The sequence below is a fragment of the Oncorhynchus keta genome, chromosome 35 (assembly GCF_023373465.1).
Source record: "Oncorhynchus keta strain PuntledgeMale-10-30-2019 chromosome 35, Oket_V2, whole genome shotgun sequence".
In the NCBI taxonomy this organism is placed as follows: Eukaryota; Metazoa; Chordata; class Actinopteri; order Salmoniformes; family Salmonidae; genus Oncorhynchus; species Oncorhynchus keta.
The window spans coordinates 12,811,850-12,827,898 of NC_068455.1; the positions used below are offsets into that span (position 1 = coordinate 12,811,850).

Sequence of the window (16,049 nt, forward strand, 5' to 3'; positions counted from 1 at the left end):
TCACAAATGTTCCAAATATGTATTAGTTTCTTTGCATTAAAGCAGTGGTTCCCGAACTGTGGTTCGAGAAGCACTAGTCATCTGCATGTTTACTGAAGGTTGACAGCAAACCTATATATTATTAATGAGAGAGAGAGATCCAGTATAAGGCCTTATAAATGTGTTTATAATGAAGCAAGAGGTCTAACATGTCTCTTTCTATGTCCTCCAGGTACTCTGGTCAGACTAAAAGGAGGTATCCTGACTATGGCCTTCCTGGACTCCCTTGGGGCGGTCCTACCCCCTTCCTACGAGCCATGGTCCGAGCTCAACGCTCCAGACGAGGAGAAGACGAGGAGGCGCAGGCCGGCCTCCCCACCCCCCACCCACGAGGGTCAGGACAGCCAGTACGCTGTGGTGTGCTCAGAGAAACAGGCCAAGGTGGTGGGTCTGCCCTCCCAGTCCTGCTTCTTCAAACACAACATCACAGAGAGCTCTTTCGTGCTGAGAGCTGACGTGGTGCAGATGGCCGCTGGACTCTGCCTCGCCTGCTTCTGTGCTAATGGACACATCATGACTCTGAGGTACTCTGAAAGGTCCAGTCTGTGGTACTGTAGTTACTCTGAGATACTCTGAAAGGCCCAGTCTGTAATACTACACAGTGCCTACTTCATTCATACTGTTTGTGTCTCTCTCCCCTCTCCCAGTCTACCCAGTCTCAGACCACTCCTGGATGTGAACTACCTTCCCCTGACAGACATGAGGATAGCCCGGACCTTCTGCTTCTCCAACCTGGGCCAGGCCATGTACCTCACCTCCCCCACCGAGATACAGAGAATCACATACAGCCAGGAGACCTGCGACAATCTGCAGGTGTGCGCGTGTCTCTGTGTTAGGGCTGGGCGGGATACTGTATTTTACTATATACCACTTCGTTTTTTAAACTTGAACTTCTATAAACGGTATTTCAATGTATGGTTTGTTACATGTGATACGCCACGTGTAACATCTATTTTTATAGTTTACTCTGTTTGCTACTTGCTAGTCATTTTCCTCCCTCCGCCTCCGGAGTCACGAACAGTTGCTGTTCACTCTGTCTGCATGGTCAGAAACAACAAGATGTTGGTGACAATGATGCCACTTTGCTTCTTAATATAAATCCACAAGTGTTCTGTGGTCCTTCTGTAGCTCAGTTGGTAGAGCATGGCGCTTGTAACGCCAGGGTAGTGGGTTCGATCCCCGGGACCACCCATACGTAGAATGTATGCACACATGACTGTAAGTCGCTTTGGATAAAAGCGTCTGCTAAATGGCATATATTATTATTATTATATTATTATTCTATAGTTACAATATTAGTTTGTGTATCTTACAGTAGCTGTTTGCTGACCGTGTCTTAGCAAGTTGTGGCTAAAATAAAACGTGTTAATGCTAATCGCTAGTTAGCTGGCTCGCTAGCTAAACCCTCTTAGTCCCCACTCCCCCCTATCTGAGATATTTTCTGCAGCCCTCATCCTCCACATACAACACCCGTTCTGCCAGTCACATTCTGTTAAACGTCCCCAAAGCACACACATCCTTGGGTCGCTCGTCTTTTCAGTAGCGACTGGAACGAGCTGCGACAAACACTCAAACTGGACAGTTTTATCTCAATCTCTTCATTCAAAGACTCAATCATGGACACTCAAATCAAATTTTATTTGTCACATACACATGGTTAGCAGATGTTAATGCGAGTGTAGCGAAATGCTTGTGCTTCTAGTTCCGACCATGCAGTAATATCTAACAAGTAATCTAACAATTTCACAACAACTACCTTATACACACAAGTGTAAAGGAATGAATAAGAATATGTACATATAAATATATGGACGAGTGATGGCCGAACGGCATAGGCAAGATGGAGTAGATGGTATAGAGTACCGTATATATGAGATGAGTAATGTAGGGATGTAAACATTATATAAAGTGGCTAGTGATACATTTATTACATCCAATATTGAATTATTAAAGTGGCTAGAGATTTGAGTCAGTATGTTGGCAGCAGCCACTCAATGTTAGTGATGGCTGTTTTAACAGTCTGATGGCCTTGAGATAGAAGCTGTTTTTCAGTCTCTCGGTCCCAGCTTTGATGCACCTGTACTGACCTCGCCTTCTGGATGATAGCGGGGTGAACAGGCAGTGGCTCGGGTGGTTGTTGTCCTTGATGATCTTTATGGCCTTCCTGTGACATCGGGTGGTGTAGGTGTCCTGAAGGGCAGGTAGTTTGCCCCCAGTGATGCGTTGTGCAGACCCCACTACCCTCTGGAGAGGCTTGCGGTTGATGATTGATGGATGGTGCGATCAGAAACTGACGTACCTTCACCTTGGAGTTCAGCTTGTATCCTGCGTTCTTTTTCTACCATTCACACTCTCCTTCTGTTCAACCTGGGGTTGATTTTCCTGTTGCGGCTGCGCCCAGGAAGGTTGGCTACAGTTCCATGGACCTTAAACTTCTTAATAATATTTGCAACTGTTGTCACAGGAACATCAAGCTGCTTGGAGATGGTCCTGTAGCCTTGACCTTTACCATGCCTGTCTGTTATTTTCTTTCTGATCTCCTCAGACAAATCTCTCCTTTGATTTCTCTGGTCCATGTTCAGTGTGGTGACCACAATGATACCAAACAGCACAGTGACTACTTTACTCTGGTCCATGTTCAGTGTGGTGCACACAATGATACCAAACAGCACAGTGACTACTTTACTCTGGTCCATGTTCAGTGTGGTGACCACAATGATACCAAACAGCACAGTGACTACTTTACTCTGGTCCATGTTCAGTGTGGTGACCACAATGATACCAAACAGCACAGTGACTACTTTACTCTGGTCCATGTTCAGTGTGGTGACCACAATGATACCAAACAGCACAGTGACTACTTTACTCTGGTCCATGTTCAGTGTGGTGACCACAATGATACCAAACAGCACAGTGACTACTTTACTCTGGTCCATGTTCAGTGTGGTGACCACAATGATACCAAACAGCACAGTGACTACTTTACTCTGGTCCATGTTCAGTGTGGTGCAACACAATGATACCAAACAGCACAGTGACTACTTTACTCTGGTCCATGTTCAGTGTGGTGACCACAATGATACCAAACAGCACAGTGACTACTTTACTCTGGTCCATGTTCAGTGTGGTGACCACAATGATACCAAACAGCACAGTGACTACTTTACTCTGGTCCATGTTCAGTGTGGTGACCACAATGATACCAAACAGCACAGTGACTACTTTACTCTGGTCCATGTTCAGTGTGGTGACCACAATGATACCAAACAGCACAGTGACTACTTTACTCTGGTCCATGTTCAGTGTGGTGCACACAATGATACCAAACAGCACAGTGACTACTTTACTCTGGTCCATGTTCAGTGTGGTGACCACAATGATACCAAACAGCACAGTGACTACTTTACTCTGGTCCATGTTCAGTGTGGTGACCACAATGATACCAAACAGCACAGTGACTACTTTACTCTGGTCCATGTTCAGTGTGGTGCAACACAATGATACCAAACAGCACAGTGACTACTTTACTCTGGTCCATGTTCAGTGTGGTGCAACACAATGATACCAAACAGCACAGTGACTACTTTACTCTGGTCCATGTTCAGTGTGGTGACCACAATGATACCAAACAGCACAGTGACTACTTTACTCTGGTCCATGTTCAGTGTGGTGACCACAATGATACCAAACAGCACAGTGACTACTTTACTCTGGTCCATGTTCAGTGTGGTGCAACACAATGATACCAAACAGCACAGTGACTACTTTACTCTGGTCCATGTTCAGTGTGGTGACCACAATGATACCAAACAGCACAGTGACTACTTTACTCTGGTCCATGTTCAGTGTGGTGACCACAATGATACCAAACAGCACAGTGACTACTTTACTCTGGTCCATGTTCAGTGTGGTGACCACAATGATACCAAACAGCACAGTGACTACTTTACTCTGGTCCATGTTCAGTGTGGTGACCACAATGATACCAAACAGCACAGTGACTACTTTACTCTGGTCCATGTTCAGTGTGGTGACCACAATGATACCAAACAGCACAGTGACTACTTTACTCTGGTCCATGTTCAGTGTGGTGACCACAATGACACCAAACAGCACAGTGACTACTTTTCTCCATTTAAATAGGCTGAATGACTGATTACAAGATTGGAGACATGTGATACTAATTAAATAAACTATTAGTTTGAAATATCACTATAATCCAAGTATTTATTATATTTTCTAAGGGGTACTAACAAATGTTTCCAGGCCATTTTAGAATATCTTTGTAGAATAAGCAATAATTAATCTATTTTCACAGCTTCTTTGCTTTATTCTATGACATACCAAAGGCATGCAAGTATACATGATAAACTAGCTTTTAATGTCATCTCTTTTCAGGAAGTGTACCAACCCATTTCAGCATGTCTGTATTTCCATGATTGCAACAGTTTACCCAAGTGTTTTGACCTAAATCTCAAGCCCAATCGCAATATTTCTTCAAAAATAAATTGCAATTGAGCCTAGATTTTTTTTGTTGTTGTCCATAATCATGCTGCCCTATGTAGCACAGTGTAGAAAGGATAACAAATTAGTACAGCAATTGATGAAAATGCAGAAAATGATTTTGGGTTGAAGTTAAATTGAACAGTATAAAAAACAATCAAGACCCATTGAAATCACTTCGAATGTATGTTGCCACCTTAGTCACACACTATTCATAAAGCTTAGTCAGAACTTGTATTATTAAAAATCATAAAATACAGTCAAATACAGTAAAGTTACTATAAAAAAATAAAAAAGGAACAAATATTGTAATATGATATCTTGGCCATATCGCCCAGCCCGTGTGTGTATGTGTGCGCTTGTGCTGTGTGTGTCTGTGTGAGAGAGAGAGAGATATCACATTTTGTGTTTGTGGGTATGATAAATACTGAAGTTATTTTTGACATATGGTGCTACATCTGAATCTTTAGGAGATGATGGGAGAGCTGTTTACACCGTTAGAGACACCTGAAGCTCCTAATAGAGGTTTCTTCAAGGGCCTGTTTGGGGGAGGAGCTCAGTCGCTGGATAGAGAAGATCTGTGTGAGTATCATTCCCACAATACACCTCTCCTTCAGTAGCTATAGAACCGTGTTCTATTTAACTGTGACTGACATTCTAGAGCATTTTGAGGACACATCTGACTTATTTGGACACAGATAATGCCGTACAATATGCTTGGCATATGATTACTAATGACGCAGTGTTCTTGGACACAGCGATAATGGCGTTGCAGTTATAAAGCCTGTTCTTGTGGCACATCTTGGTTTCTCTCCCTCTGTCCTCTACAGTTGGTGAGACTGCGGCGGGTAAGGCATCTCGTAGTCTGGCGCAGCACATCCCCGGGCCCCAGGGCATGGAGGGTATGAAGGGAGCAGCCTCTGGGGTGGTGGGGGACCTTGCCCGTGCCAGGATAGCCCTGGATGAGAGGGGGCAGAAACTGGGCGAGCTGGAGGACAGAACCGCAGCCATGATGGCCAGCGCTGACTCCTTCTCTAAACATGCTCATGATGTAAGGCCAATGCTCTACCAGGTCATCTGTGAGGTGCAAACCTGGGATCAACTAGTATTTGTTTCCCCAAAATACTTTCATTGTTTGATTGAGCCTGCCTCGAGTGCATGATGGACAGAGTTTGCACTTTTGGGCTAAATCGAGCACGACTCATGTATTTGAAAGAAAATGAATACTACCTGAACCCAGGTGTTGTCTATGAGTCGTGTACTGTCTCATCGTCTTCTCTCACTTCCTTCCCTTTCTCAGATGATGCTGAAGTACAAAGATAAGAAGTGGTACCAGCTCTGATGGCAGCGAGGGGAGACAGTGGGACGCAGTTGTTTTGTTGCACCACTTTATTATCTACAGGAGATGCAGCTCCTCCTCCTCCTCTTCTCCTTCATCTCTCTGCAGGAGGAAGAGGTGTTGTATGACAGACTGAGAGGCTTTCTTCCTAGCAGCACAATACAACACTGCATTACCTCAGTCACCTGGTTACCGCAGACTGACTGAAGCAGACTGACTGAAACTGACTGACTGACTGACTGAAGCTGACTGACTGAAACTGAACTGACTGAAGCTGAAACTGACTGACTGACTGAAGCTGACTGACTGAAGCTGACTGACTGAAGCTGACTGACTGATGAGGACTGACTGAAACTGACTGACTGATGAAGACTGACTGACACAGACCTACTGACTGACACAGACCTACTGACTGACTGACACAGACCTACTGACTGACTGACACAGACCTACTGACTGACTGACTGACACAGACCTACTGACTGACTGACTGACACAGACCTACTGACTGACTGACTGACACAGACCGACTGACTGACTGACTGACACAGACCTACTGACTGACTGACTGACACAGACCGACTGGCTGACTGACTGACACAGACCGACTGGCTGACTGACTGACACAGACCGACTGGCTGACTGACTGACACAGACCGACTGGCTGACTGACTGACACAGACCGACTGGCTGACTGACTGACACAGACCGACTGGCTGACTGACTGACACAGACCGACTGGCTGACTGACTGACACAGACCGACTGGCTGACTGACTGACTGGCTGACTGACTGACACAGACCGACTGGCTGACTGACTGACACAGACCGACTGGCTGACTGACTGACACAGACCGACTGGCTGACTGACTGACACAGACCGACTGGCTGACTGACTGACACAGACCGACTGGCTGGCTGACTGACACAGACTGACTGACTGAAACAGACAGACTGACTGAAACAGATTGACTGACACAGACAGACTGACTGAAACAGACAGACTGACTGAAACAGATTGACTGACACAGACAGGCCGACTCGGACGGACGGAGGAGGAAGAGTTATTCTGGATCTTTCTTTCTATGTCATCTGAGGAGATGATGCTCATTCCCTTAGTCCCTCTCCTCTGGGTTAAGGGGACTGATCCTGTGTTTCATCAGTCATGCTCTTATCTGTTCAGCTGTTTGGTTCTCCAAGAGGTAAGATAACTATACACAATGAGTACTGTTAGAGGTTACCTGTGAGGTTACCTGTGCAGGGGCCAGGTGAGGTGTTGTCTACTCTTCACAGTGTCAACCAATCACAATGGACCTCTAAGGGGAGTCTCCTGTGTGTGGAGGAAAACTCCATGTAAACCAGCCAGTGGAACCATCTCTGCTCCTGATGTCCTAATATCTATAGCAATGGTTATAATGTATCAACGATTGATTCATCCCCTCTGTGTTTTATCTCTGGTTTCTCCATTTCTTTCTTTCTTATGTTGGATTTACATCTATATTTGTCATCTATATTTGTCATCTTTATTTGTCATCTTTATTTGCTGTTTTTTGTTTTTCAAGAAATTCCATCCAAGCACTTAATTAATTAAACATATGTTTATTGATGAGTCATAATGATGGTGTGATGAATAACTTTTTTCCATATTTTTTACTACTGCTACAGTAGGCCTGGCTAGACACTATTATCACATATCATTCATAAGGTCAGTTTGAACAGTAGGCCTGGCTATACACTATTATCACATATCATTCATAAGGTCAGTTTGAACAGTAGGCCTGGCTATACACTATTATCACATATCATTCATATGGTCAGTTTGAACAGTAGGCCTGGCTATACACTATTATCACATATCATTCATATGGTCAGTTTGAACAGTAGGCCTGGCTATACACTATTATCACATATCATTCATATGGTCAGTTTGAACAGTAGGCCTGGCTATACACTATTATCACATATCATTCATATGGTCAGTTTGAACAGTAGGCCTGGCTAGACACTATTATCACATATCATTCAGATGGTCAGTTTGAACAGTAGGCCTGGCTAGACACTATTATCACATATCATTCATATGGTCAGTTTGAACAGTAGGCCTGGCTATGACACTATTATCACATATCATTCATATGGTCAGTTTGAACAGTAGGCCTGGCTATACACTATTATCACATATCATTCATACGGTCAGTTTGAACAGTAGGCCTGGCTAGACACTATTATCACATATCATTCATATGGTCAGTTTGAACAGTAGGCCTGGCTAGACACTATTATCACATATCATTCATATGGTCAGTTTGAACAGTAGGCCTGGCTAGGCCTGGCACTATTATCACATATCATTCATATGGTCAGTTTGAACAGTAGGCCTGGCTATACACTATTATCACATATCATTCATATGGTCAGTTTGAACAGTAGGCCTGGCTAGACACTATTATCACATATCATTCAGATGGTCAGTTTGAACAGTAGGCCTGGCTATACACTATTATCACATATCATTCATATGGTCAGTTTGAACAGTAGGCCTGGCTAGACACTATTATCACATATCATTCATATGGTCAGTTTGAACAGTAGGCCTGGCTATACACTATTATCACATATCATTCATATGGTCAGTTTGAACAGTAGGCCTGGCTAGACACTATTATCACATATCATTCATATGGTCAGTTTGAACAGTAGGCCTGGCTATACACTATTATCACATATCATTCATATGGTCAGTTTGAACAGTAGGCCTGGCTATACACTATTATCACATATCATTCATATGGTCAGTTTGAACAGTAGGCCTGGCTAGACACTATTATCACATATCATTCATATGGTCAGTTTGAACAGTAGGCCTGGCTAGACACTATTATCACATATCATTCAGATGGTCAGTTTGAACAGTAGGCCTGGCTAGACACTATTATCACATATCATTCATATGGTCAGTTTGAACAGTAGGCCTGGCTAGACACTATTATCACATATCATTCAGATGGTCAGTTTGAACAGTAGGCCTGGCTAGACACTATTATCACTTATCATTCATATGGTCAGTTTGAACAGTAGGCCTGGCTATACACTACACTATTATCACTTATCATTCATATGGTCAGTTTGAACAGTAGGCCTGGCTAGACACTATTATCACATATCATTCAGATGGTCAGTTTGAACAGTAGGCCTGGCTAGACACTATTATCACATATCATTCATATGGTCAGTTTGAACAGTAGGCCTGGCTAGACACTATTATCACATATCATTCATATGGTCAGTTTGAACAGTAGGCCTGGCTATACACTATTATCACATATCATTCATATGGTCAGTTTGAACAGTAGGCCTGGCTAGACACTATTATCACATATCATTCATATGGTCAGTTTGAACAGTAGGCCTGGCTATACACTATTATCACATATCATTCAACAGTAGGCCTGGTCAGTTTGAACAGTAGGCCTGGCTAGACACTATTATCACATATCATTCATAAGGTCAGTTTGAACAGTAGGCCTGGCACTATAACAGTAGGCCTGGCTACTATTCATTCAGTTTGAACAGTAGGCCTGGCTATATCATTATCATTCATGGTCAGTTTGAACAGTAGGCCTGGCTAGACACTATTATCACATATCATTCATATGGTCAGTTTGAACAGTAGGCCTGGCTAGACACTATTATCACATATCATTCATATGGTCAGTTTGAACAGTAGGCCTGGCTAGACACTATTATCACATATCATTCATATGGTCAGTTTGAACAGTAGGCCTGGCTAGACACTATTATCACATATCATTCATATGGTCAGTTTGAACAGTAGGCCTGGCTAGACACTATTATCACTTATCATTCATATGGTCAGTTTGAACAGTAGGCCTGGCTAGACACTATTATCACATATCATTCATATGGTCAGTTTGAACAGTAGGCCTGGCTATACACTATTATCACTTATCATTCATATGGTCAGTTTGAACAGTAGGCCTGGCTAGACACTATTATCACATATCATTCATATGGTCAGTTTGAACAGTAGGCCTGGCTATACACTATTATCACATATCATTCATATGGTCAGTTTGAACAGTAGGCCTGGCTAGACACTATTATCACATATCATTCATATGGTCAGTTTGAACAGTAGGCCTGGCTAGACACTATTATCACATATCATTCATATGGTCAGTTTGAACAGTAGGCCTGGCTAGACACTATTATCACATATCATTCAGATGGTCAGTTTGAACAGTAGGCCTGGCTAGACACTATTATCACATATCATTCATATGGTCAGTTTGAACAGTAGGCCTGGCTAGACACTATTATCACATATCATTCAGATGGTCAGTTTGAACAGTAGGCCTGGCTAGACACTATTATCACATATCATTCATATGGTCAGTTTGAACAGTAGGCCTGGCTTGACACTATTATCACATATCATTCATATGGTCAGTTTGAACAGTAGGCCTGGCTAGACACTATTATCACATATCATTCATATGGTCATGGTCAGTTTGAACAGTAGGCCTGGCTAGACACTATTATCACATATCATTCATATGGTCAGTTTGAACAGTAGGCCTGGCTAGACACTATTATCACATATCATTCAGTTTGAACAGTAGGCCTGGCTCACTATTATCACTTATCATTCATGAACAGTAGGCCTGGCTAGACACTATTATCACTATCATTCATATGGTCAGTTTGAACAGTAGGCCTGGCTAGACACTATTATCACATATCATTCAGATGGTCAGTTTGAACAGTAGGCCTGGCTAGACACTATTATCACATATCATTCATATGGTCAGTTTGAACAGTAGGCCTGGCTTGACACTATTATCACTTATCATTCAGATGGTCAGTTTGAACAGTAGGCCTGGCTAGACACTATTATCACATATCATTCATATGGTCAGTTTGAACAGTAGGCCTGGCTTGACACTATTATCACTTATCATTCATATGGTCAGTTTGAACAGTAGGCCTGGCTAGACACTATTATCACTTATCATTCATATGGTCAGTTTGAACAGTAGGCCTGGCTATACACTATTATCACATATCATTCATATGGTCAGTTTGAACAGTAGGCCTGGCTATACACTATTATCACTTATCATTCATATGGTCAGTTTGAACAGTAGGCCTGGCTAGACACTATTATCACTTATCATTCATATGGTCAGTTTGAACAGTAGGCCTGGCTAGACACTATTATCACATATCATTCATATGGTCAGTTTGAACAGTAGGCCTGGCTAGACACTATTATCACTTATCATTCATATGGTCAGTTTGAACAGTAGGCCTGGCTAGACACTATTATCACATATCATTCATATGGTCAGTTTGAACAGTAGGCCTGGCTAGACACTATTATCACATATCATTCATATTTGAACATTCATATGGTCAGTTTGAACAGTAGGCCTGGCTAGACACTATTATCACATATCATTCAGATGGTCAGTTTGAACAGTAGGCCTGGCTAGACACTATTATCACTTATCATTCATATGGTCAGTTTGAACAGTAGGCCTGGCTAGACACTATTATCACATATCATTCATATGGTCAGTTTGAACAGTAGGCCTGGCTAGACACTATTATCACATATCATTCATATGGTCAGTTTGAACAGTAGGCCTGGCTAGACACTATTATCACATATCATTCATATGGTCAGTTTGAACAGTAGGCCTGGCTAGACACTATTATCACATATCATTCAGATGGTCAGTTTGAACAGTAGGCCTGGCTTGACACTATTATCACATTCATATCATTTGAACAGATGGTCAGTTTGAACAGTAGGCCTGGCTAACTATTATCACATATTATCACATATCATTCAGATGGTCAGTTTGAACAGTAGGCCTGGCTAGACACTATTATCACTTATCATTCATATGGTCAGTTTGAACAGTAGGCCTGGCTTTGAACAGACACTATTATCACTTATCATTCATATGGTCAGTTTGAACAGTAGGCCTGGCTAGACACTATTATCACATATCATTCATATGGTCAGTTTGAACAGTAGGCCTGGCTAGACACTATTATCACATATCATTCATATGGTCAGTTTGAACAGTAGGCCTGGCTAGACACTATTATCACATATCATTCATATGGTCAGTTTGAACAGTAGGCCTGGCTATACACTATTATCACATATCATTCATATGGTCAGTTTGAACAGTAGGCCTGGCTAGACACTATTATCACATATCATTCATATGGTCAGTTTGAACAGTAGGCCTGGCTAGACACTATTATCACATATCATTCATATGGTCAGTTTGAACAGTAGGCCTGGCTATACACTATTATCACTTATCATTCATATGGTCAGTTTGAACAGTAGGCCTGGCTAGACACTATTATCACATATCATTCATATGGTCAGTTTGAACAGTAGGCCTGGCTAGACACTATTATCACATATCATTCATATGGTCAGTTTGAACAGTAGGCCTGGCTAGACACTATTATCACATATCATTCATATGGTCAGTTTGAACAGTAGGCCTGGCTAGACACTATTATCACATATCATTCATATGGTCAGTTTGAACAGTAGGCCTGGCTAGACACTATTATCACATATCATTCATATGGTCAGTTTGAACAGTAGGCCTGGCTAGACACTATTATCACATATCATTCATATGGTCAGTTTGAACAGTAGGCCTGGCTAGACACTATTATCACATATCATTCATATGGTCAGTTTGAACAGTAGGCCTGGCTAGACACTATTATCACATATCATTCATATGGTCAGTTTGAACAGTAGGCCTGGCTAGACACTATTATCACATATCATTCATATGGTCAGTTTGAACAGTAGGCCTGGCTAGACACTATTATCACATATCATTCATATGGTCAGTTTGAACAGTAGGCCTGGCTAGACACTATTATCACTTATCATTCATATGGTCAGTTTGAACAGTAGGCCTGGCTTGACACTATTATCACTTATCATTCATATGGTCAGTTTGAACAGTAGGCCTGGCTAGACACTATTATCACATATCATTCATATGGTCAGTTTGAACAGTAGGCCTGGCTAGACACTATCACTTATCATTCATATGGTCAGTTTGAACAGTAGGCCTGGCTATACACTATCACTTATCATTCATATGGTCAGTTTGAACAGTAGGCCTGGCTAGACAGCCTGTGGTCCTTCTGTAGCTCAGTTGGTAGATCATGGAGCTTGTAACGCCAGGGTAGTGGGTTCGATTCCCGGGACCACCCATACGTAGAATGTATGCACGCATGACTGTAAGTCGCTTTGGATAAAAGCGTCTGCTAAATGGCATATATTATATTATTATTATTAGACACTATTATCACGTATCATTCATACGGTCAGTTTGCACATCATATTTGTTTTGAAGCAAGAAGTCAAATAGAGCACAGTTCCCTTGTTTGTTTACTGAAAGTTCTTCCTTTTTTTGTTGTATTGTTTATCATGTAATTTCAGTTGTGTTGTCAGTGTATACATTACGGGCTCTTACTACAGTATCCACTAAACTGAACACACTTGACAGGCATGTGCAGGAAATGTTTAGCCAAAAATACGGCTACAAACATGGATATAATCAAAACCTGAAAGGTTGTTAGTATGTTGGAAACACTGTGCAGCTTAAATATAGTTCTCTCTTACGAGGTTATAGAGTGATGGTCATAGATGATGTCAGGGCCAGTTTTCTATTTTGTTCTCAGCTCCGATTGGCTGAGACATAGCGTTGAGGTTAATCTTCTGGGTTATGATTGGCTCAGAGATAGAGTTGAGAGTTATGTACAACAGACTAAGGTGAAGATACCCCTGGACATTCACCTTGGTTCAGTTTTGCATTGTCCTCACTAATGGTTAAGGTTAGGATTGGGGGAGGGGATTATAGCTGATCCTAGATCTGTACCTAGGGGAAACGTGAAGACATTCAAATCTTTACCTCCACCTACCGAACAATGTGGTAATATTACGTTACAGGTTAGGTTACTCTCTTAGTCTTCTCACAATCCTTCCATAGTGATTCTAATACAATTTTCTCATGGCTTATTCATTTAAAATCGTTTTGAATGTTTAGAGAAGAAAGCATGTCTCTTATAGCACAAGCAAACATATAAAGCTGTCTTTGTATTCGTAGTGTCAGCAGAAGAAGTGACCAAGTGCCATGTAATGTTCAGTAAAACATTAATTGGTCATTATTTTCTGAATCAACCACTATCTTAACAGACAACTAACTCTCTTCTGCCTTTGCTTATCATGATGCATATATGCTAACCTCTACCTATTTATGTGTGTATCTGTGTTTGTCAACATCCATATATTCAGGAATATGTGTATGGGCACATGTATTTATATTTGAAGCCATAGATGCAGTATATTTCAAAAGATGTGTAGAGATTTTTTTATTTTCTTCCTTAATGGTGTTTTTCAGTGCGACTATTTGATTTCATGTTGTTTTTTTCGACGTGCAAGGAGATGCTGCCATTTGTGTTGAGGTAGAGTAATTTATGGTAACTGAAGGTTATGTTTTCACTCCAGGTGGCTGCCAACAGCTGTATATAAACAAGTAGTGGGACAAGACAACTGGAGGCAAATCTGATAGTGCTGGTTTGGCAAAGTGACGATCCCAAATTACACCTTATTCAAAAGTAGTGCACTACATACTCTGGGAATAAGGTGCCATTTGGGATCCTTCATTTTATAAACTGTCGTCTTGATTGACCAATCTCCGACCGTCTGTCTAGATGTGATGATAACTACATAACTCCATAGGCCTGATCATACAGTGTGAGAAATGACCGTCTGTCTGGATGTGATGATAACTACATAACTCTATAGGCCTGATCATACAGTGTGAGAAATGACCGTCTGTCTAGATGTGATGATAACTACATAACTCTATAGGCCTGATCATACAGTGTGAGAAATGACCGTCTGTCTGGATGTGATGATAACTACATAACTCTATAGGCCTGATCATACAGTGTGAGAAATGACCGTCTGTCTGGATGTGATGATAACTACATAACTCTATAGGCCTGATCATACAGTGTGAGAAATGACCGTCTGTCTGGATGTGATGATAACTACATAACTCTATAGGCCTGATCATACAGTGTGAGAAATGACCGTCTGTCTGGATGTGATGATAACTACATAACTCTATAGGCCTGATCATACAGTGTGAGAAATGACCGTCTGTCTGGATGTGATGATAACTACATAACTCTATAGGCCTGATCATACAGTGTGAGAAATGACCGTCTGTCTGGATGTGATGATAACTACATAACTCTATAGGCCTGATCATACAGTGTGAGAAATGACCGTCTGTCTAGATGTGATGATAACTACATAACTCTATAGGCCTGATCATACAGTGTGAGAAATGACCGTCTGTCTGGATGTGATGATAACTACATAACTCTATAGGCCTGATCATACAGTGTGAGAAATGACCGTCTGTCTGGATGTGATGATAACTACATAACTCTATAGGCCTGATCATACAGTGTGAGAAATGACCGTCTGTCTGGATGTGATGATAACTCTATAGGCCTGATCATACAGTGTGAGAAATGACCGTCTGTCTAGATGTGATGATAACTACATAACTCTATAGGCCTGATCATACAGTGTGAGAAATGACCGTCTGTCTGGATGTGATGATAACTACATAACTCTATAGGCCTGATCATACAGTGTGAGAAATGACCGTCTGTCTGGATGTGATGATAACTACATAACTCTATAGGCCTGATCATACAGTGTGAGAAATGGTGGAAAAGCTTCTCCATCCTTGTCACTGCTTTATCCAGAAGACCTAGGACATTGGATTTTCAGTTGTGCGGATTTGACCTTACTCATACTACGGACTTGTTAGCTGTTTTTGCACTATTTTTTCTTCCTTGAATCACTTTTGTCAGTTTAAGTTTGTTGTTTATATTTTTTCCTTTTTCTTGTTTATTTCTCTGAAGTACAAAAACATGTTGGACATGTTAACTGTGTGATACGCCAGTAATATACTGACTGGCTTCATTTTCAGATTTGGTTTTCATTGCCCATTAATGATATTCTATTTATATATTTCAGAAGAAAGTATATCATTTTAATTTAAAT

The 16,049-nt window shown here is 41.6% G+C and overlaps 1 protein-coding gene and 1 long non-coding RNA gene across 5 annotated transcripts in view; one reads left to right on the forward strand and one right to left on the reverse strand.

Moving 5' to 3' along the window:
* The window catches only part of LOC118369042 (syntaxin-binding protein 5-like), a 60,039-nt gene extending 53,900 nt beyond the window's left edge, over positions 1-6,139 (forward strand). For all 4 annotated transcript variants that reach the window (XM_052496549.1, XM_052496550.1, XM_052496551.1 and 1 more), the window contains 5 exons: positions 212-563; positions 687-852; positions 5,013-5,124; positions 5,373-5,593; positions 5,843-6,139. In XM_052496549.1, the coding sequence (XP_052352509.1) occupies positions 212-563; positions 687-852; positions 5,013-5,124; positions 5,373-5,593; positions 5,843-5,884 (893 nt within the window). In that variant the 3' untranslated portion in view covers positions 5,885-6,139. The remainder of the gene's footprint in view (positions 1-211; positions 564-686; positions 853-5,012; positions 5,125-5,372; positions 5,594-5,842) is intronic.
* Positions 6,140-6,155: 16 nt separating this feature from the next.
* LOC127915866 (uncharacterized) lies at positions 6,156-6,584 on the reverse strand. The gene is made up of 3 exons (XR_008092609.1): positions 6,435-6,584; positions 6,309-6,382; positions 6,156-6,268 (listed from the first exon to the last, which is right to left on the reverse strand). It is a non-coding gene; the product is annotated as an uncharacterized LOC127915866 (long non-coding RNA).
* Between the last annotated feature and the right edge of the window lie 9,465 nt (positions 6,585-16,049).